Source organism: Acanthaster planci, linkage group LG02 (assembly GCF_054643075.1).
Source record: "Acanthaster planci isolate LZ-2023a linkage group LG02, COTS_SCS, whole genome shotgun sequence".
NCBI classification, from domain to species: Eukaryota; Metazoa; Echinodermata; class Asteroidea; order Valvatida; family Acanthasteridae; genus Acanthaster; species Acanthaster planci.
The window spans coordinates 17,008,524-17,031,577 of NC_141778.1; the positions used below are offsets into that span (position 1 = coordinate 17,008,524).

Consider the following 23,054-nt stretch of genomic DNA (forward strand, 5'->3'; position numbering starts at 1 on the left):
ATAGTTATTTCAATAGCTATCAACGGAACAAACAAAGCTCAAGAACTTTGTTTGGGCAGCTGAATCGGTTTATACCCATACAGTGGTAATTTGTAATGATAAATACATGCAAACTGGATATCACGTATTGCAGTATAATCAATTCGTCGACGAGCTTGTTCAGAAGTATCATAAAAGACCAAAAATTGACACAAGCTCGGGGAAAAAAACGGCACTGAACCTTTTCAAGTAAGAGAAATATAGTTGTCCACAATAGATTATATCTGATTCAGTTTGTTTAGTGTAGAAAAACAGACCTTGTGTTGGTTAATATTGTTTGCTTGGGTTTAATAACCACACAGTTGACAAGAAAAGACAAAATAATAGACCTCTCGGAATAAGCTGAGATTACGAGTTCTGTCAACCCATTTAGTCCTTATTTGACAATGCTCGTGTACAGGACGAATAAGTCATTTATTTCACCCGAGCCAGCGCGGGAAACGCAAGTAGATAAACAAAGGCAACACGACCGTCACGAATAGGCACAATTTTAATTGCCATTAATTCTTGTACAAAGACCAAAGTACAGTTGGCGAAAAACCCTGTATATTGCTGGGGCCGGTATGTACACAGTTGTATTTATCAGACCCCCAGCGCAGACGAAGAGTGCAAATTGTGTTCATATCAGTTGGCGCCAAATATATTTGTAGCAACGGGTGACGTGATGATGATGGTGAACAGAAATAATAACATACCGTAATTCATCGATCTATCACTCGGGAGGTGTCCTCGTGCAGCTCAGCAAAGTCATTGGAGTGGGTTTTTTTACTTCAGGTCACGTGACATGAAGATCACTTAATTCCTGAAAAACTGTAACATGACATGCACAGCAAAGTAAATGTGACACTAGCATACCCAAAAGAAACAGGTGTGCCGCATCGGGCTGTTTTGACAATGAGGAACACGCACAGTGCAGAGATCATCATCCCAGATGCTCCATGACGAGTCTCAACTTTGGAGATCTTGACAAGGATTTCATTTATCTCTTATAGGTTTTCAAGCATTTTTGGCTCGCTGTCAATTACGAAAAAAAAGTTATTTTAACATACTTTTACATGCGCCCAAGTAACTGCAACGGCCGGGTGCTTTCTGGTTTGAACTTCGCGTAATATCTCATTCTGTAAAAAGCATCCATGCGGGTAACGTATTCAACTAATCTATATCGTGTGGCTTTATTCTCAGTAAATTGGCGACCGTAGCGCGGGCATAGGTGTTAAGGAGTTCAAATCCGAAGAATTTTTCTTCAGTTCTGGTCACGGTAAAGTGGCATCATTTTTTAGGGATTTGATGTCTTTTACCTTCCCTAATTTTAAGTCATGCAAACAAAAACTCAAATATATAAACAGCTAGGTATCAGATAATTTAGATTTGAAATAAGATCCTCGTTTTCATACATGTCAGAGGTTTATCAGTGAAATTACACAACAAGACATTATTTAATTTAAACAGCATTACTCACAGCAGGGCAGAGTCATATATCATATTTAGAAATAATTGTCCGCCTGTACTTTCGAGTGAAGGACCTATACACAATAAAATACAGCTCAGATTCGGATTCTCTAAGAACTACTGCGGAGGCAGCAATCCCACATGGCATTGCTGTGTCATTTATTAACCTCTAATGAAGAAAAGTACATTTCTGGTTTAATCTCGATGTATTTTACGGGAATAATCGAGCACCACGCAATATGCTGCCCCGCCGTCCGTCCCCAGCCGCTGCATGTTCCCCTCGTCTCATCAGCACGCCGGGGAAAGACGGATGACGGCGAGTCCACTCATGCGATGGCCACTGATTACTCCCCGTGATTTCTCGGCTTGCCTCCAAGGATCCGCAGACAAACGAGACAATCTTAATGGCTCTCGCTTATCGAGGCCATCGTACTTCTACAATATTTTCCAATTATTGAAATCAATATGGCCATTAATTTGCATAACCTCTCAATCTCAGTGGCGGGCTTGCGTGCGCTCACTGTCCCGTCAGGAATCAATCATTCCATAGCAGCCTTTAACGTAATACACTCTAATGATCGTTGGAGCTCGGTCTGTTGTTGTCTCGTTATTATTCTGCCTGAAAGTTACACTGTGGAGTTTCAACACTGAGCTTATCGAATTCCAGAAGTATAAACACCATCATTGTGACATGAAATAGAGCCGAAGAAGTGAACCCTCGCATTTTTAATAATAACTTGAACACTTTATAAGATTTGCCTGTAAATGACAAACAGGCCCGTGTGTAAATTTAAATCATTGGAAAGAAACACCAGACAAGTCTTGGGAATCACCTGACAAAAATCAAATTAAGTTAACAAAATCGATTTGTTAGGAGGTTATGCTGACAAGGTTACAAGCAAGACGAAAACACTGGTTGAAGTACGTGACTATAGTCAGACATGAAGTCACAGGTATACAGTACATCTATACAAGTTCAGCAAGGGATGGGCAGCAACAAAAACGTAAACGGAGAAACAAACAAAAGGAAGATATTGTCAAGTAACTCTTCTGACATTAATCAACCTACCATGCGTTGAGACTAACAAAAAAGACCGACGGACAAACCGATCAACAGACAAGTGCAAAACGTTCGTTAGCCATTAAAAACGAGGGAGGAAATTATGACAGACGCACGTGCTTATTAGCTGCATTACACCAACTTTTACCAAGAATTGGTCTGAAATGTTCCATGGTTTCCTACACAATTCTTCCGAGAATATTTTGAAAACTGCTGTGTATGCAAATGTTGCCTAGTCACTAGCTGAACTTGGCGGGGCGTCATTTTGCCAGTTTGAGCGGCAATGTCTCCTGACAATGTGGAACAGACTGTTAACAAGCCTGACCTTTCAGAGAGTTTTCAGTCCGACTACGCCCAACTATCAGTAAAGTTCGGATTTTGTTACTCCAGTCATCTAGTATCACGTTATGTACACAAAACCTGTATCTCATTTTTGAAGATCTAGGCTGACAGAAAGGAGGCGAGAGTGACTAAACTGCAGAGGAGGCGAGACCATAAAAGGTACCAAGTGGATAGTGTTAATTTTAGAGGGGATTTTTGTGCGAAATTGATACCGGAGGATAATTTGTAAAGGTCTGGTTATTTCCTTGAGAGGTAAAGTGGGTTAAAAAACAACCAACCAAATGATTTACCACGCCCGGGTCTTATTACAGGAAAAGCAAGATTCAAGTTGAATGGAACCTATTGAGAAGTTACAAGCTACAATGAGGTAGTTCTTCCAATGGATTTATATAATGAAGTGCACATATTTCCATAAGGAAAAGCTCTTTTTTCGAATTTGCAATATAATCAATCCCATGAGATTTCACAATTAGAAATTTCGGGTTTGGGTCTGATTCTTTTATCGACAAAGCAATAAACCATAATGACAGAACAGATCACGACAGCGGATAAAACAGCAGAGCACCATTGCATCGGGGCTGACACTGCACGGACACAAATGACTGACCACCTTTTGCCAATGTTTTCTCATTGACAAAATATAGTTCCTTTACTGCAAGGGTGGATTAAGAGCCATAGGGGGGCTTTGGGGGGAAAGGGCAAAAGATTTGTGATATTTTATAGTTTACGGCCTTCCTAGGGGGGTCAGGCTCCACTTGGGGGCTTTTCACTGGCTTTTGTGAAGGCAGGGAAATGAAATGACCAAAAATCTACCTTTCGCTATCGCTCAAAAAAGAGGGGAGAGGATCCGGCTTCCTTTTGGAGTAGAGGTATGAACTTTGTTGCCCAGAGATCCGCCCTCGTTTGACTGCCATTTGAATTAAGAATGTAAAAATGGGGGTATGACAACGAACTTATTGGCAAATGCATCATCGAGTTTGGAGTTTGCAAGTTCAGGGATGGCGACCTGACCAGCAAAGAAGCTTCGAGCTCGCTGGGGAAACAGAGGTCCTTGCCCGTTGAACGGCTATAGATGCCATTCGCGCTACGGAACCTTGACGTAATTGTCTTGCGAATCAGCCTCGACGCGCTCTGTGTGCCTTCGTCACAATCGTGTCCGGCTATTTATTCAAAACATATTCCCTGATTGATGAGTGTAATATATCGCCCTCGAATTGCAATCACTGGTCAGGGGCCTCGAAATTCTCATTTGACGAGAAAAAGGGGGAATGGGTTTCCAGATGCTATCGGGCAATGTCAGCTTTGTGTTGTTTTGGCGGCAGTGACGATGATGAAAACGCACTGATTTATTACCCAGAATCGAGTGTCCTGCCTGGGCAAAATTCGCACTGTCAAAATAATAACTTCAGGCGGGTGCGAAGTCGATATTACTTTCCACCTTGTCCTAGTCGAATCAGTCGTATATGGCTACGTGTCATTTTCAGCTTTTGGTCACTGAGTGCACACTGCTCAAAAACTAGACTAAGTTCCGTCTACTAAACCAAACCCATGTAGTTTCCAGGATGAAGACATTGGTGAGTAGTTGGCAACTTGTCAACATCGTGGGTCGTTTTCTGCTGGTGTTGTGTTTATTTTTCGTTGCACTTTGGATGAGCCAGTTACCACGCCGTCCGTTGGTCACACTGGCCCCTCGCACCGTGCCAAGAGCTGCGCGCCACGCGTTCGCGGGGTTGCTGGGACCTGTTACCCATCAATCAACCTTATTGGCTACGTTGAATCACCGGTGACAATACCTATAACGCAATAAAATGCAATCACAGAGAAGAAATAGGTCGACTCATAGCATCAAATCTGGCCAGTTTCTTTTCTTTTTTTCATCATGATCATGTACCTGTGGAGTTGATTGCTAGAGGCAGTAGCCTAGGCCTTCGGGACTTTGGATTGGCCCTGGGTACTTTCTGTTGAAGTAATCACCGTAAATAACTTTCATTCAAATAATTATACATTAACTTGAACCTTTCACGATAAACACTGGTGTATTGATTGACAGTCTGTGACTGCAGACACAACGATTTGTCACGGTACGGTCTCTGCATCTGGCAAATAACTGGCAACAGAGGGCGGGCTATTTCGCAAGATATTCCGTGAAGGAAATGACCACGGGGGGTCATCAAGGGGTTTTCAAACTTAGTTCAAAAACGCCTAAAACTGAAAATCTGCATCAAAAGAACAATGTGCAACGGAGACGTTATATTTCTACGAAGTGTGTGATGTGCCCGTGACTTCTACATGCACCTGAGCTTTGGCTGCCCGAACCGAAGTCAAACTTTCAAAGTAAAAAACAGGGGTACAGTTGTTTTCAGTCATTCAAAATGGAGGTTGAAAGCAGCATTTGTTTATTTTTCCCCGTTCATTCGTCTTACCTTCATGTGAGCAGCTTATCATAATTTAGTTCTATTTTAATGACAGTTCACGGAAGCAGTATATACTGCTATTTATGTGGGACACGCGAAATGGCACACGATAGGATTATCTCATGCATTTCAAAGTTGAAATCCCCATTATATTTTAATGTGTTCACTGAATTTCCACCATTACGGCGTTATGAACACCTTAATTTTACGGCGTTACTGGGGTAGATCCAGGGGACATGGGGGGCACGCCCCCCCTCCCCACCAAAAAATTAGCTAATTAATAAAAAGATAAGAAAAAGAGAGAGGGGGGAACCCAGCCCTTAAATGTGACAAAGGCATAAAAAATATCGGTTCTGCTTCCAGTCACCCAACCTCCCTAATTTTACGGCCGCAAACCTAATATTTTTAGTTCACGCGTATAAGCATAACTTCATCGGTTGAAAAGAGCCATATTTGGTCGGGAGTGTTCATTTTGCTGGTAGCTGCACGACCTTAACGCATGCATTTCGTTTGTGTGAACCAGTGAAGTGCAGTTCCGACCAAAGGAGCCTCCGTTGCGAAGAAAATTGCGCCCTCTCTTGGTCCAGCTTATGGTTCATTACGGCGTAGGCCTACTCTTGTCTACACCATAGAGATTATCAGTCACAGACATACAAAGACATAGACAGGCAGCTCCTTTTCGAAACAACGGTGGGGTACCGTAGCTTAGATAAGGCACCCGACTAAATCCAAAAAGTGGGCAAATTCACCCCTCAGTATTGCTTTATACAGCATGGTTTGAGGGGAAGTAATGGGAATTACTGGTTCCGAAGTGTAGGTCAGCTGGAGGTAGTCAAACTGACCTACACAAATCGACCAGTAATTCCCACTATTTCCCCGAAATAAACCATGCTGTATTTGTTTTACTACACTTCATCAATATTCAAACAGAAATCTCACGTTACTTGTACTCACAGACGCCACTGCTGTTTCTCAGCTGCTAAATTTCCATGTAATGATAGTGGAGTGCAGATGTGCGTAGAAACAGGGCTTTAATAGTCTGGTGCTATTATACGTTTGGGGTCTTTACTGGAATAGTTATTAGGATACAACTCCAGACTGGTTCCGTAAAGATTACATGACACAAACTACATATTTACGCGGCAGGTTCCAGAGGGATTTTTTTTTATGCTACCAGAAAAAAACTCTCGCACGGCAGCGAGTACTCCCCGCTATGACGTCACTTGGTCGCGTATCAAATTTTCTACTTCCCTGACGCGAGGTGGACGCGCTCCAATTTGCTCATGAATATTTATGAGGTGTAGTACAGGGAATTTACACACAGATGAAGAATTCCAGCCCAAAAATCCATGAAGCCCTTTTTTGATTGTGAGAAAAAATCCTCCGACCAAGTGCAGATTCGAAACAGTGTGGTTGCAACATTTGAAAAGAAGAGATACCAGTACAAAAGAGTAAAAAAGGGAGCGTCTTAAGTTAGAGAACTCGTAAACAAATACTGTTTTGTCTGCTTGCCCACGCTTTTAAAAGTCACGGTTTAACGCGCAAGACTGTTGGTCCATGTGTTTATATGTCTCTGCTATCCGCCCTGAGCTGAAGTGCAGCCCCAATCATCAAAAGAAAGATAAATGGTTGCAACCATTTTGTTGCACGCGTTCTGCGTATACGGAAAGACCATCCATTCTGGAATAATTTCGTTGCATGTTCTGAGATCCACGTCGAACGCACATTACACTTGTGTGCCTATGTGGTGAGTTGGTACCATTGATCTCCATTATAAAATAGACTGGATAGGACATCGCGTCCAAAACGCGTCCTGCGTATGCATATTTTCAGGAGGGTAAATAACGAGCGTTGCGATTTTCGTTGCGTGTAGGCCTACTTTCAAATGGGGTTTTTCAGAAACTGGTTGAGGTTTTTGTGCTTCAGTCGTCAGATTTCGAAGAAAAACTTAATACTGTACTTGGAGTAGATAAATTTGGAAAGAATAATGGTTGAGGTGTAGTTTCAGAAAGCCTCTCAAGTTGTACTATAATGCTTAGCTTTTAGCCTATACAGGCCTGGTAAGATATTTACTACAGTCTATACATCTAGCCTATCAGGCTTTCTATATGAAACTTCACTTCACTTCACTTCGAAGTTGGGACCGTCTGAGATGTTACTTATTGGAAAAAGTGGTTTAAAAAACTGAATGACTACCCCGTTTATTTTCCCAAGATTTTACCGGAAAAATGTCCAAGACAGCCATGGTTTGTGTTTGTCGGATCTAAAGACGTACTGAACCCAAATAGTGTGACAGACGATGTGATATGAGTGACAGAATTCTTCTTCGGGGCAGAGATGAAACTGAAGTGAGAAGCAGAGTGCTGACGTTTCTGTTGAATGAAGTTACAAGGGAATTCAAAGTCAACGCAATGAAAGAAACTTTGTCTACATAACAAAATTATTCGTTCTCGGTTAAAACTGACTCTTTTTATGCCAGAAAGTAGTTGTTAAATGTAAATCTTTAAGTCAGGTTGTCAACTCAACTTTTTAAGCTGATTAAGCTAATAATTGTCTGTTTTAAATGGCACTAAGTTAGTTTGGTTGCTCATTTAAAGCTGCGCTTACTTTGTGCTCACAGAAAAGATTCTCGCATTTCTGTATGCCGCGTGTCAAGTCGATTTTCAATAAAATTTACTCAATATAAATGAACTTTATTTAGTACAATTTTCCTGAGAGTGTGTAATATTAAAATCATTTTATTGATGATATTTTCAGTGTTGGTTCATCGAAACCAGACGGAAAAACACATGGACAGTTATGGACATCATATTTACTGACCAAACCTATTGCATGTCCTGGTGGAAATAACGATCGAACCGACCCAAAGTGAAACTATTGCTAAAGCAAGGCCGTACACGATAGGTTTTTTAAAAAGTATTAAAAGCGAACACACACGAACACAGGAACATTATCGCCTTTGAGTGGGTTAGTTAATAAGAAAATGGTCAGTTATTTCCGGAAATGATATGCTTGCATTTTCTGTTTATTTTTGGCTTGTTTTCGGGAGGGAGCCCGAGGGGTTTGCCATCATTCCCTGAGAAAAAGGTTATGTTGACCAGGAATGCACAGCATACTGCATCACATAACTCTCCTGAAGCGCCGCCATTGTTTGGCCGCGCATTTTGTGCAAAAACAATGCGCGGTGTCCTATCCAGTCTACATAATGGAGATCAATTCACTGACCAAAAGGTCCGTCAGGGTGCAGACCACTAATTCAAGTGAGAATTTCTGACCAGCTCATTAGCATTAAAAGTGCCCCCACAGTATCTTTTGAAAAAGCAGATTGTTTGGCCCCCAAAACGGTGAGATTGTGTAAATCGTTGCCAGGATCAACTTCCTGGGTCTTTGAGCTTTCATATGAGGGCAGAAGGGCTGAAAACTACGGTTGAAAAATGGTCCTAAGTGCCCGAGAAAGTTGAGGGTTGCCACTTGAAAAATGGCTGCAATCAGACTTCGGAAAAATCACTTTTTGGGGGGTGATTTTGTTTTGTGGGAATAATTAAAAATGTAATTGGTTAACCCACAAAAAATTGAAAAGAAATTGAAAGATAAGTGACCAGACAAGAATTTCATTTGTGTTTCAGAAATCTCAGGGATGTCGGCGTGCATGCTATTGGGCCCTGAACGGTGCTGATTTTACACTGTTTTCAATGGGGCTTGAATTAGTGGACTGGACCCGTCAATTTCATTTACAAACACGCCCTCTTTTGTTCTGCTCGGATAGGATAAGTAGACCTAGAGGGGACACGGGGCAGGTAAAATTGTCCCATAACGTTAGAGCAACTCGGAACCTCGCCGACTAATTTCACTTCGCATATCACTTCCTGTAACAGGCGCCAAATTTATTACATAGTGTTTGCAGATATTGTGGGAGTCTTCATTAATGAACGGGTAAACCTAAAAGTAGCTGAAAATATACCGACATTCTTTCGCCACAAACACTGTGAACAAGAATTATAGAAACCTGACGGTTAGGTGTAAAGTAGAAATAAATTGGATCCGTGTGAAGTTGAATTTTGTTTAAGGAAAGTTTTCTTTAACGGAAAACTTTGCGAATTCAAGATCACCCCTCCCTTGTTTTAAGACATAGTTCTTGTTTACTTATTATTATTAATGACTCAACTATGAGTGGTGTTTTAGACTTTCATAGACGTGTGAACCGCCATGAAAGTGCCGTTATAAACACGATCGTGCGCGCACGTGCATCATACAGGCCTACTCGTTTCGATGTCACGGACACGTACATGTACATGTACACGAGTCGACTGCTGTGTTCCTGGATGAACTTTTTCTTATACACTGATTACTCCTAGCCGTTGAAAACTGCTCCTTTTTTGAGGGAATGAGAACCTGTCATGCTCGTTTCCCACCCTGACTCCGCGAACGATGTTCGCTTGTACTACGAACGCCCTATAATCCATAGATTTTACGTAAGATAAACTACAAGACCTTCAATTTATTAAGCGTTGAAAATGCCGCGCTGTTTTTCTCGATTTTTCATAAAGCAATTGACTCAATAATAAAACAAGTGTGTGGAATGTAAGTTGCAGGGAATATGACACACCGTAATCAGCCAATCTTGTGAAATTACGACCAAAAAAACAACAACAGTGTACACCACCTTTAATGCTGTAATATAAAAATGTTCTTGACAGTGATCAGCTACCGTAATTTACATTCACACCTGCTCATGGCTGCCTATTGAGGGCGTTCTGCGAAAAATGCGGGCGTTCTCGATCTCCGAGCTCCAACATGGTCCTAGTTCTGCTTTTATTGTTGCCCTCATGCCCTGTACAATATTGTGATCGTCAGATGCCACCTGGCTGTGAAAAACCTCATTAATCGATAGGTGCTTTGTGTCGCGATATTGCCTATCGAAAAGAATATTTCTGTTCGTCCTTTTTTTGCAGGTAAGGGACTGGTCTGCTCTAAAGTAACTTAATGTTAATGGGTGCATTATTTAGCCCATGAATCATGATCTACCCTAGCGTAGGTTGTTTGTATTTAATTAATAGTTTACAGTCATTTCCACATCGCCCCATTTCCAGTTTACCCCATTTCCACTTTGTCGTCCGTGCTCGAGTGTGTTACAAGCCTCTTCAAAAAATGGTCGAGAGGGGAGTTCCACAAAGACATGTAGTTATTATTGAAAACTCTACGGCATTAAATTAATGTCGACTGCGTTGTCCATTATGGTGAATAAACCTTTTTGACGTTTGCAATGCACTATACGTGTGGATGACAAACAAGCAATGCATTTTATGCGCAACCCTATGGGGGAAGTGAACCAGTCAAAAATTAAGTTACAGTTTTCCACCAAGTATTTTTTATGTAAATGTAATGACAACTGATGTATCCGCTCATCAACTCACAGATGCATGCATATTATCAGATTATACAAAATACATTTTCAAATATTTGTAAGAACAAATCACCCATAATTGTCTTTTTTAAGGGCACCAGTCACTCTACAGGCTGAGAATGAATGTGACTGGTCAAAGCTGGATGAATGAGCTGCAAGTCGTAATTTTGATTGGACAATACTAGAACATTAATATTCACAAATTAGTCAAAGCACGGTTCATGACAAAAAGTGGTGTTGTTGGAAGGAATTCTCTGAATTTCCCTTCTCTGCCAAGCTTTAAACTTCGAAGTTTGTAAATATCTTCGTCCCAAATCAATAATGCAACACTTTGTTGGAAGACGGTGGCTTGAATTGGAGTATATAAAATGGAAACAGATTAAGATTTTGCAGGTACACTTCTCCCATAGGGTTGTTCATAAAATGCGTTGCATGTAACTTGCCAATAAAAATTTTAGGGTCCCGCCGAAAAATTCGGGTCCGGCGTTCAGGAAATCAGAAGCATTGTGTTGGTCTCTGAAAGTTGGGCTCTCCGATCGTTATTTGGGTACTCAAACGTCGATGTTTTTACTAGTTGCATCTAGGCCTGCAGCTCTGTTACTGAAGAACAGAATGGAGGATAATCAATGGGTGAAGTGGAGATGGGGCGAAGTGGTTAGGGGCGAAGTGGCATGGGGCGAGGTGGAAATGGGGCAAAGTGACCGACACCCTATTTAATTTATGCACTCCGATCCTTTACTTTACCTGCACTTCTTACTTGCTATCGAGTCAACTCATACCTTGGGCAACTCATATCTCAGACAACTCGTTCCTTGAATAACTCGTACCTCGGGTTAAGACCACTCTTACCTTCATGTTATCAATTCGGTTGTAACTTTCTTGCTCCTCCTTTTCAGAATATTTAAGATCAGATTTGAAAAACATATCAAGGAAAAATCTTCATAAATCTCCCGGAGAGATCTCGAACACCAGCATGATTTTCTGCATAGTGCATGCTGCGGGCGTTTTCGCCGTCAGTTTACGTGACAAATGGCGAACAACCCCACCGTGCCCACCGTTCACCAACTTGACTTCCTTGTTAACGTTCTTTTTTTGGGGGGGGGACTTGACCAAACTCTAAATTCCATTTTTCGGGTGGACTTCAATTTATTCTTATGGCTCATTACTTTATAACACATGTCCAAACTAATCCCAAAGTGGCCGCTTTTGGGGTCTATTTTCAAACTCTTGACAATTGTTAGGTTGTTTAGACACAGAGTGCCGTGGTTGCCAAGGTTATGTTTTGACCATCGGTAGATGCTTTCTTAGTAGTTAAAAACACGATTGTGATCAGGAGAATGAGAGAGAGAAAGATGCAGCTATGCAATCTTGCATGCTTTGCAAAAAGTATGAAGTTAATTTTTCACTGTCTCAGATTTGGTGAGAGAGGTGCTTGGCCACTGCTACGTGTAAGTACTACTGCCAGGCCATGACCAAATGGGAAAAGGTGGTTTTTATTCAGAATAAGGATTGTTTGATTTGTGGAGACTAATCTGCTTGTGTTTAATATGTAAAAAAATTCCCACTGGGTTCTACTGATTACAAGGGACATTCAAACACAGATAAGACCACTGTTAATACAAGGTCACATTTATAACAAGGACAGTTTGAGGTCCCAAGTCTTTGATTTTCTTTGTTTTGCATGGTAACTACTTTAAATTTGTGAAGTCCCAAGGACCTTGTTATAACAGTGTTCCACTGGTACATGTATGTAAGAAGAATGTTGGTGAGTAACCAGAATCCACATCCTACCCTCCTACAGTATGAACAATGTGACCAAGTTTAGACAATAAATCCAGACGGAAGATTGACAGTTGGGGAAGGGAAAAAAACATCCATGGGTGCACCATGAGAACAGCTTTTTGGGCCTGTTGGTAATCTTGTTACGTCCTGACTCTAGCATTGTCCCAACTGTAGTTGACCCAGATGCTATAGTCGGGGCATAAGGCATAACGATGTCAGAGTCAAACATTAACCTTGGGAGATGTACACGAGATGCACTTGAGGTCTTAAATCCATTTTGGGGTTTTGGACGCACCCTTGTTACTGCCAACATTGTCATTTATATTGATAGATGGACTGTCCAAATAATTACAGTAGCAAATGCATGCAGAAATATTGAAGGTGATGACAGTGCCCAAATGTTGTACTATAAGGTAGGATGCCGCAGGTGGGAATACTTGAAGTAAAACCAGTTCACGTGGTATGGGCTGGAAAGTCAAGTGATTGTTCGATGTAGAAGCTATTTCGGAGCAGACCAAAAAATGCAGGAATCCAAACCTGTACAACCATTTGATATCTAGACACGTACATGTAGCCTAGCTTCCTAATGACTGCACTACCGATATCTGTGCTTGAGAAAACAAGGACAGACCTCATTAAACGGGTAGAGATTTGTGTGTCAGGGGTCTGTGAATTAAATGTAGTGACCCATACCGTTCGCCAACAAAACTCCTACTTTTAAAATCAGCTGGTACTAAAAAGTTAAACCCCAACTGACTTACTGCAGACAATTGGGTGTCATTGCCACTGATGTTTAATTAAGTTGTGTGGCTCAGTGTTATCGCTACGCTGGTACGGTGCAGGTTGGGGATCTCCACCATAGCGTTCTACCGTCTGGCACGAAGCTTGATGAAACAGCCCACCAACTGGCACGAAAATCCTTAAAATCCCAGAAAACACTAGTCACTATTATATATAAAAAAAAATACAAAAATAGGTATTATGGGACTTTTTTTCAAAATGAATCACATACACATCTGAATTGGTTACATTGTAAACTTTATTTTGTAGGGCTTAGTCAATTCGAATAATTCGCCATTCGAATATTCGACTTCCAATTCGATCGAATATTGGAATTTTCGTTTGTACCGACCAGCAGATTGTAGAGATTTGTGTGTCAGGGGTCTGTGAATTAAATGTAGTGACCCATACCGTTCGCCAACAAAACTCCTACTTTTAAAATCAGCTGGTACTAAAAAGTTAAACCCCAACTGACTTACTGCAGACAATTGGGTGTCATTGCCACTGATGTTTAATTAAGTTTCCAATCCAGATAAATTTCCGTATTGCTCTTTGACTCACCAGACCAGAGATGCTGTTAATAGTGGGGATGATTGAAATGAAATGTACATACTTTGGATGCTTTATACATGTAAGTACCGGTTGGCCCTTTATGTACATGTATGCATTGCCTAGGATCCCCCCTCCATACACAAGGTAATCATAATGTTAAGAACTCCCCCTTTGTGAATACGTACCAGCACATGTACATGCTTTGTGGACAGCCTGTGATGGTATCTCCTGTATTTGTCTGTTGGGGACAGAAATGAATATTTGATCAAGTTGTGTGATTTTTTTTTTTCTGCAGATGGCCAATTAGACCTCACAACGCAGACATGCCCAAAGTGTTGATAACTGGTGCATCGGGATTGCTAGGGCGAGCGCTGGTGAAGGAATTCACCAAGGCATCGTGGGATGTGGTAGGTCTGGCCTTCAGCCGAGCCGGGGGTGTTCTGAAAAAGGTGGATTTGAGAGATGGCGTTGCCGTCAAAAGTATCATCTCAGATTTCAAGGTAAAAAAGATCCAGTTGTATGGTTACCCGTACTTACACAAAAACACCAGTTGAGATGTTCACTTCTGTTTTCATTGCCCACATCATAGCTCGTCATGTAGAGCATTTTTGTATTTATTCGTTTATAATGAATACACATGCAGTTTGTAAGGATTCATTTGTACTGGTAGTTAAAACCGTCCAACTTGTGAATGAATGAAACAGCAACTTTGACTGAATAGGTTAGGACAGTGGAAGACTACGATTTGTGCTGGCAAACAGTAAGTCATGTGATGTCAAAAAAACGTTTGGATATCAACTTAAGGTTAGAAAATTATGCAGTCAATTGCACTGCATCTGGTTAATCATTATCCTTTTTTTGTCTTTTTTTTTGGTGAAAGCCCTGATTTTTTTTTACTTTAAAGGACTCAGGATTCTTGGGAAATCAACATCGTTGGTTTTTATTTTACCATTAATTAAATGTTGACGCAGATTACAGACAGTGGTAATTTCAACTCCATTTTGGTTTTGTGACTGTTTTTAACCGCATGGTCATATAATCTTTTTTGGGGAGGAGGGTACGACAATATGAGCTACGTAGATACTATAATGATTTCACATCAACTTTTAAAGCACAAGTATCGTTATTACAGTGGATTTAGACAACTTACTCATTTTCCCATAGTAAGGCTAAAGAAATACACTTTTAACCCTAACAGTGTTCAGTTTTTGCATGGTGTAGAGGGTTAGGGTTAATGCAAAGCTGCGGGCAGTTTCCTTAAGGGATACGTCTCTATATATTCTCGATAGAATCCTAGCTACGCACTTTTCTTTACAATGTTTACCTGTATAGGATCTGTCCTTTTTATGTCCCTGTTGTGTTTCTCCTACAAGTGGCTACTAAAACTACATGTATGGCTCTTAGAAATTAATGACACAATTGTACATGTACATTTTGAAGGAAATGGAGGTAACATAAAAACAACCAAAGGATGATATTTCTGCCAAAACTGCCCATATAAATTGTAGGCAAAACGAATGTAGTCCAGTACAGACTTTATATTGGCATCCTAGAAATTGCATTTATGTACTGGTAATTCGGTGGCTTTTAAAACTTGCAGTTTGAATTCATAACCAAAAATAGTGCTGTGGGTGTAGGTAGAAACAGATTCAAATTTTGGAGCTGTGGTAATGACACTTCTCCCCACTCGCGTTTGCTATGCAGCCAGATGTAGTCATCCATTCGGCAGCTGAACGGAGGCCGGATGTTGTTGAAAAACAGGCAGATGAGACCAAGAACTTGAATGTTGGGGCAACGTCGACAATAGCTTCCATTTGTGGTGAGAATGAAAGTCAAATCTATAATCGTCCAACTTCCCCAAGCATTTTAGGATCCATGTTTTTCAGAGGATTGTGTAGGATTGAGGCCCAACCTCTGTCATTTTACATGGAGGTTCCTTACAAATGAAAGTGTGGCAAATGTGTGGCTCAGTGTTATCGCTACGCTGGTACGGTGCAGGTTGGGGATCTCCACCATAGCGTTCTACCGTCTGGCACTAAGCTTGATGAAACAGCCCACCAACTGGCACGAAAATCCTTAAAATCCCAGAAAACACTAGTCACTATTATATATAAAAAAAAATACAAAAATAGGTATTATGGGACATTTTTTTCAAAATGAATCACATACACATCTGAATTGGTTACATTATAAACTTTATTTTGTAGGGCTTAGTCAATTCGAATAATTCGCCATTCGAATATTCGACTTCCAATTCGATCGAATATTGGAATTTTCGTTTGTACCGACCAGCAGATTGTTGATGAACAATTCATATACAAAATCAGTTGCAGTAATGCACAAAATTTTACATTTTAATTACTGTAATAGCTTCTCGTGTCTGGAAGTATCTCTAACCATGATTTAGCAAGATTAAGAGACGAACAATACTTCTTGTCCTTTAAAATTTTGTAATGCATAAATTGATTTTTTAATCGTAAGATTTCTGCCGCTTTTCATTTGAGTCTGCCTGAAACAAGCCTCCACAGTGCAATTTTTCGCATTCAAAACAAAAAAATTTTCCCTTCGTTTTTATGAATTTTGCATTTGAATATTCGAATTTGGAAAATAATATTTGATACTCGATCGAATATCCAAATATTCAGATATTCGGCACAGCCTTATTAATTTGGTGTAGGTTTGAACCCTGTGGCATTTTGCAATCTGGAGAAAAGTGGAGATATACTGTTTTTTGTTTAATCATATCATAACCATTAACAGAAGTGCTTTCAGAGATAAAGCCCTTTAAACACAGGAAGTGGAAAAAAGAAATTAGCCAAGAAGAAAGTCTCTTGAATATTCATAGCAACAGTTAGGTTGAGTGTATTCATATACATGTAATAGAAGCCAGTAAACCAAGAAGTAAAAAGTCACCCTTTCCACATAGAAATCAGTTGGTGTGATATAGCACAGCGTCCCTTGATACATTTTTTTGCAGAGTTGGTCACATTTAAAGCAGAGAAATTAGCCATTATTATGATCTCATAATTCTAAACAGAGAAATTGACCTGAATGGGATTTTAATCTTCTACTTCCCTAACAGTGTACCAGTGCTCAACCAACTGAGCTGTCTCCATCCCTATGTTCGTTGTTCTTCCCATCTGACTTAGGGATTTATGCTTGCTTTGAACAGGTGAGATTGGAGCCTACATGATCTACCTGAGCACAGATTACATTTTTGACGGCAAGGACCCGCCATACAAAGTCCAGGACAAGCCGAACCCACTCAATAAGTACGGCCAATCTAAGTTGGATGGAGAGATTGCTGTGCAGGCTAACAGTAAGATGTAGATGTACAAAGTAGCTTGAGTCCTTATCCTACATCCCCATGTGCGCTGATTCAAAAGGTCGCATAATGAGAACCAGATAGTTAGCACCAAGATTGTGTTAACAGAGCACTTTGAAGGAGAAAGAATGGACAGGTTCCATGCACAGTTTAACAAAGGTGTGAGGAATCTACAAATTTCTGCCTAAATAATTCAGACTTGGATTTTTAAATCCAGTTCTTCTGCAGATGCCCATTGTCACTATACCTTGTCTTCCAAGCACTTGGAATTCATTTCATAATCTGAGGCACCCAGACTGCACTATCTTGTTTCATAGTGGTGTACATTTACTGGTATTTTTGGAACAAGGTACCTATTTTTTGTCAGTACCGGGTACCCGGGTACCCTTAAAACTATGAAGAACCCTTAAAGAGCACCTCTAAGGAAAACATGTTTTCTCTGATTTTATCTGTTTAAATAAATATGGAAGCATCCAAATCGAACACAATGTCATGTGTCTTCAGAACTCAACTATAACAAGCTAAAAAGGTTTTTTCTGTTCTTGCCATGATGCCAATTCTGAATGTAGATTGCTTCACCAAACAAGGGAACATTGTTTGGCGTGCACAAAGGTTTATTCACTATGAACACAGGGCAATCCCAGCGGACCATGTGCCTGAAACAGGACTCTGTTTTTCTACATAGGAAGCAGCACATTGTTCTCAGTGTTTGATGGGAATCTCCCCCACCTTTTTATTAAACAAAGTGCTCCCTTTAATTTGTAGCAAAAGTAGGTCCATCAATCTCTGAATCAGAGTTACGGCAGTGGGACCAAGCTTTTCAGCGGTACGGTGATTTTTCAGCAATGTCACCCTTCACCATTAAGGTTCACATACATGTACATGTACATTTTATACGTGGATTTTTTCTTTTTACGAGTACCTAGCCCACAAAAAAGAAACCTAGTTTTGATATCATCGGGCGGGTACTTGTTTCCAAGGCGTTAACTCCCTACATGTACTCTGTGATACTTAAGTCTACTTATTGGACTTCAAACAAGACCAAACTGAAATAAAGCTTGGAAGAGTTGCAGCAGTTCTTTTTTTTGGGGGGGGAGGAGCAGTAGACATGGTGTCAGATTTCCTCAAGGTTTTTTCTGTGATTTTTGGCAAGAGATCGTGCTTACATGCACATTTGTATCTTACTCAAACGGGAACATTTATCTTGGCATGCAAAAGACTCTGAGATCCTATTTTGGAAAATCACTCACTGTATACTTTATACATATCAGTGAAGGGACAGTGTACAAATCCAGCTTGGTACATGTAAATGTATGCAAGAAAACAATTTGAGAAGGACTTCCGCCCAAGGTGTTGGCCAAGGGTATTAGATCTCTCTGTCTAACCATCAACCCCTGTGTTAAAAAATAGTCATTTCAGCCAATGTGGAGGTTCCAGCAACTTTACTCTTTTTCCTCCATTCGTTGTAAACTCAAATGCTTGTTTTGCCCTGAAGTATTTCTTGTGTCTGCTCACGTTATGCCTGCAGTTGTGACCGTTTTATTGTTTTATGAATGTCTTCATAAATTATGATGTACTAGAAACCTTTTGTGGTTTTCATGACCAGCCATGCTTGTATGTTTTTTTTTAACCAACACAGGTCAGATTAAGTCAGGATCACTGATTTACTTGACTGGAAATCAAGTTAGCTGATTTTTTTTTCTTTTTTTTTTTTTTTCACAAAATTAAATCAGTACGTGGACCAGAATTTGAGAGGGAGCAATCTTGAATTCCTTGACACATTAATGGACCAATGGAGGAGGCAAAGTTGCCTATAAATTTGTATGAGGTGCAGAAACACCGCCAACCTCAACAGATGACAGTCTCAACAATGAATGAACTTTTCAAATCAAATGGCACACACCCCTTAAAGGGTTTAAAATGTGAGGCACACATTGTGATTTTCTGGTAGGTTAAGCAGTTTGCGAAACAGGTCATTCTATAAACTTGAGGTCCAATTTTGCCTGTTGTTGTCACATCTGGCATGTGACTTAGTAAATTGTGAAGACATTCTTCAATTTAAAAGAGCGATTAAGTAATGCAAATTACCTGGCAAATAAATAAAAATAGTTTGAAGTCAATTCCAATGATATATCCTTTGTCAAATGACATGGACAGAAAATTTCTCATGTCAGACCCCAAATTTCTAGAATGATCCAAATCTAAGTTGGATATTCATTCTTTCATAGCTGCCTGTCCATCAGCTATCTTGCGAGTTCCAGTGCTGTACGGTGAGGTGGAGTATCTTGAAGAGAGTGCGGTAACCGTCCTTTTCAAAGCTTTGCTGGATAGCAGCAAGGAGGCAACCATGTGTGCCTATCAGCTTCGCTACCCAACCCACGTGCAGGATGTTGCGCTGGTCTGCAGACAGCTAGGAGACCTCTACCTTAAGGTGCATACTTAACTTTTTATTGTTTGTGTTGAAAAGAAAAAAAATTTGAATGTGGTGTAAAAGATGTCCTGTATAAAATATGGACTCTGTCACTGACTGTATTGTACATGCTTCAGTGGATAAAATTAGATCCAAGATTTCTAAACTGAGTGGTAGAGTCTATTTATATGTGTAAATACACCAGATTTTAGGGGAGTGGACAATTTTCTTAACAGAAAAGAAATTGTACTTAGCAATTCTTCTCTTTGAGCAAAAATTAGCCAGGTATCGTTCACAGGCAATATGCCTTACATGGCAATGCCGCTGGGAACCTGTTGCTACTGAGCAAGACTTTTTTATGTTACGCAAATAAGGCGCTCAGCCACTTTATAGAGTAGACATCCCCCACTTGAGGCAATGCTGAGCCAATATTTTTTCCTGGCAAGTTTCTGTGCTTAGCAGCCCTTCAAATTGGCCCCATAAGGCATGAAGCTCATTCTGATCCAGCTTGTACATATTCTTGTAATTACAATCTGCATGTTATTGTTAGATCCAGGAAGGGAGATGGTTAATGAAGCAAATTGTGATCGCTTCAATTTTCTTTTTTTCTTTTTCCCAGAATCCAGTCGCCGCTAAGGGAATCTTCCATTGGTGCCACAACGAGCAGATGACCAAGCATGACATGGCCAAAGTCATGGTGGACATCTTTGGTCTGAAAGCCGACCACATGGTAGCCAATCCCAACCCTCCATCTGGAACCCCCAGGCCGTATGACTGCCGTCTGGACTGCTCTATTCTAACCAGCCTTGGGATTGGTCAGTTTACAAAGTTCAGGGAAGGAATTGAGCCATGCTTGAGACCATTCTATGAAAAGAAGTAATGTTTTCCTACTGAAAGGCTCTTTCTACATTAACCTTCCCTTCTTAACCTGCTGAAATCCAACACTTGAGATATTAATTGATTTGATGGTTTCAGAACTGTATAACCCTTGCGTCTTTCATTTACATCAGTGTGGAATCCCGATTCACTTTAAGTACAAAGATTAAGATCAACTGCTCAGTGTTCAATTTTTGTGGATTCACAAAACTTCCCAGAGCAAAAAATGCTGAGGGACTCTGGGTTATTTGAAAAGACCTTTTACAACCTTGTCAAATACATGCATCTCAAAAACTAAATGAACATATTGTTTGCACAGAGGTTAGTTGTTGGTGTAAGGATAATGGAAATGCCTTTATATGATACAATAAGTGACAATTTCTTGTACAATAACTGTACTGAGTCCTTAATTAAGTCAACAAACTAGGATCAAAGAGATAACTGCATGTAGAGTAGACGTGTGCTTTTAATGGATCTGCAGTAACAGCGAACAGTTTTACACAGTGCCACAGATAATTAAATGTAAATATTTCAAATTACTGTAAGATTTTATTTTGTGCAACTAAATTCATACCTCAGTCATGTTGTCATATTTCAGTCTTCTCCAAACTTTCAACATTTGTTTCACTCCATCTTCTACTGTTTGTGGTTTACATATCCTTGGAGCTCAAGACGTTTTGCATTGATTGAGACCTTCATTTCAAAAATGTGCATTGTATATGATGGTAACTAGCCGTGTGGACAAAATATTCCCTGGAACAACACCAGGAAAACCTGCCATATACTTGCATATTACATTTAATGTAAGTAGTTCTGTTGTAGCTGTGAAGATAGTACAAGGGGACTGCTGGTGTCATTCTCAAAGACTCTATAAAGCCATAGGCGGAGACTTTTTGTCACATAATGGAGGGGGGATTTCTGAAAGCTCGGCACGGCCTCCATCCCAAGTGAGACTGTGACGCTGGCAAGTACGTAGTCAATGGTGCAGGCTAAGGGTGTGCATAGTCAGTGACTTGAAAAGGGGGGGGGTTAATTATATTGGTACACCCCCCCAAAAAAACAAAGTGGGGAGGGGGGTATATCCACTCCATCCCCGTAGGATCTTTACCCATGGTGTATGCCAGACACCTTTTTGATCATGACTTCAAATTAAGATCAAGCAGTTTTGGGGGGGAATTTCTTTTCTGTGTGCCTGGATCTCAGCATTGTTACATTAATGTTTTTCTGCTTTACCTCATTGTGAAAAAAATTACACAAAAACATTTCAACATGCTGCAATTATGGATAGATTGAATAACTATGATGTGGTATAAGGCCATTCAAGTTCCACTTTGCAGTGGTTCGCGGAAATATTCCCTTTGATAATTTTAAAGTGGGGTCCTGTATGCATAAACTGGCATGCATGATTTGACCTTTGGTCAACCGTGTGATTGACTGATATTATTGGAACTTGATATGAATATATATAGCCATGTCTTCTGCATTCACAAAAGTGCAAACCATTTGGGAAAAATGTTTGGAAAATTATTGTGCAAGTAAAGTAATTGGTATTTTACTTTACCATCTGTAGTTAAATCTGCACCATGTACGGTCAGTGAAAAACTTGAAAACCTCTCCTCATCCCTGGATCATAAACTGGACATTTGATGAGAGTAGTTTGTCCCACTGTTAATTGTCAAATCATCCCCAGGATGTCACTCAGCAAGCTAATAAACGGAAACAACGGTAGTGAAGTACAGTTCCCCACCAGGCATTGTAAAGTGACTCGAAAATGAAAGAAGTCATATTTATGGAGAGTGATTGGATATCTAAAGTTTATTGCAAGTGCAAAATGAGTTTAGTCATATGTTTAATTTGCTATATAACCTTTTGGGAAAAAATCATATATTTCGATTCTGAACATGTATAGGGTTGGAAATGCGGATGATTACTAAAAAATCCTGTATGGATTTTGAGAGTAAATCTACATGTTTATTTCTAAGTGGGAGCACAGATGGGAACAGTTGCAGTATTGGCTTTTATTGTTGAAAATTCTGTTGATCGTGGGCTTATATCTGGTACATTTCTATTGATTATTAATATTTTACTCCTAGAAATACACAAATATAGAAATAGATATTAGGTATGTGTTACTTGAAACTAATGCTATGGTGAACATTCTTGTTGGAATTTTTTTCTACGGTTTAATTTTCATCAGGAGTAGACTCATAATGAATTCATTCTCAAACATTTTTTTCTCTTTGACAGTTCAAGGGTTTTGAGCATTAAATGAATAGAAAAAATAATTCAAGAAGTATTGAAACCTTTCCTTTGAGTTCTGGCAAAATATGTTGCTTTTGGGCAATTGTAGAGGGTTATGATCTTTTTCTACATCCGTTCTCTAAATTCCTATAATTATAGAAGAGAGAGTTCCAACCCATTACCAGCCCTGTCACCAGCTTTTGACATGGGGGGCGACACATCACAAGAACAATAGATAATCTTGATGCTTATGGTTTGCCAGGTGGGGGCTCCTCCTCCACCCCCTTGGCAAGAGGCCTGCTCTTGATCTTTACACTGTCACACAGCTGCTGTCCATTTATAACCCAAATACGAATTTTGAACGGTAGTCTTTAATTGTC

At 40.1% G+C, this 23,054-nt stretch overlaps 1 protein-coding gene across 2 annotated transcripts; it reads left to right on the forward strand.

Moving 5' to 3' along the window:
- The first annotated feature begins 10,053 nt into the window (after positions 1–10,053).
- On the forward strand, positions 10,054–22,718 carry LOC147799949 (methionine adenosyltransferase 2 subunit beta-like). 2 transcript variants are annotated; one of them, XM_087133540.1, is made up of 7 exons: positions 10,054–10,256; positions 13,835–13,901; positions 14,118–14,322; positions 15,527–15,641; positions 16,995–17,141; positions 19,376–19,578; positions 20,177–22,718. In XM_087133540.1, exons 3-7 carry the CDS (start codon positions 14,146–14,148, stop codon positions 20,435–20,437), a joined length of 903 nt encoding a protein of 300 aa, XP_086989666.1. In that variant the 5' UTR covers positions 10,054–10,256; positions 13,835–13,901; positions 14,118–14,145; the 3' UTR covers positions 20,438–22,718. The 2 variants fall into 2 exon arrangements, with proteins under 2 accessions (XP_086989666.1, XP_086989665.1); XM_087133539.1 differs by lacking the exon at positions 13,835–13,901.
- The last annotated feature ends 336 nt before the right edge of the window (positions 22,719–23,054 follow it).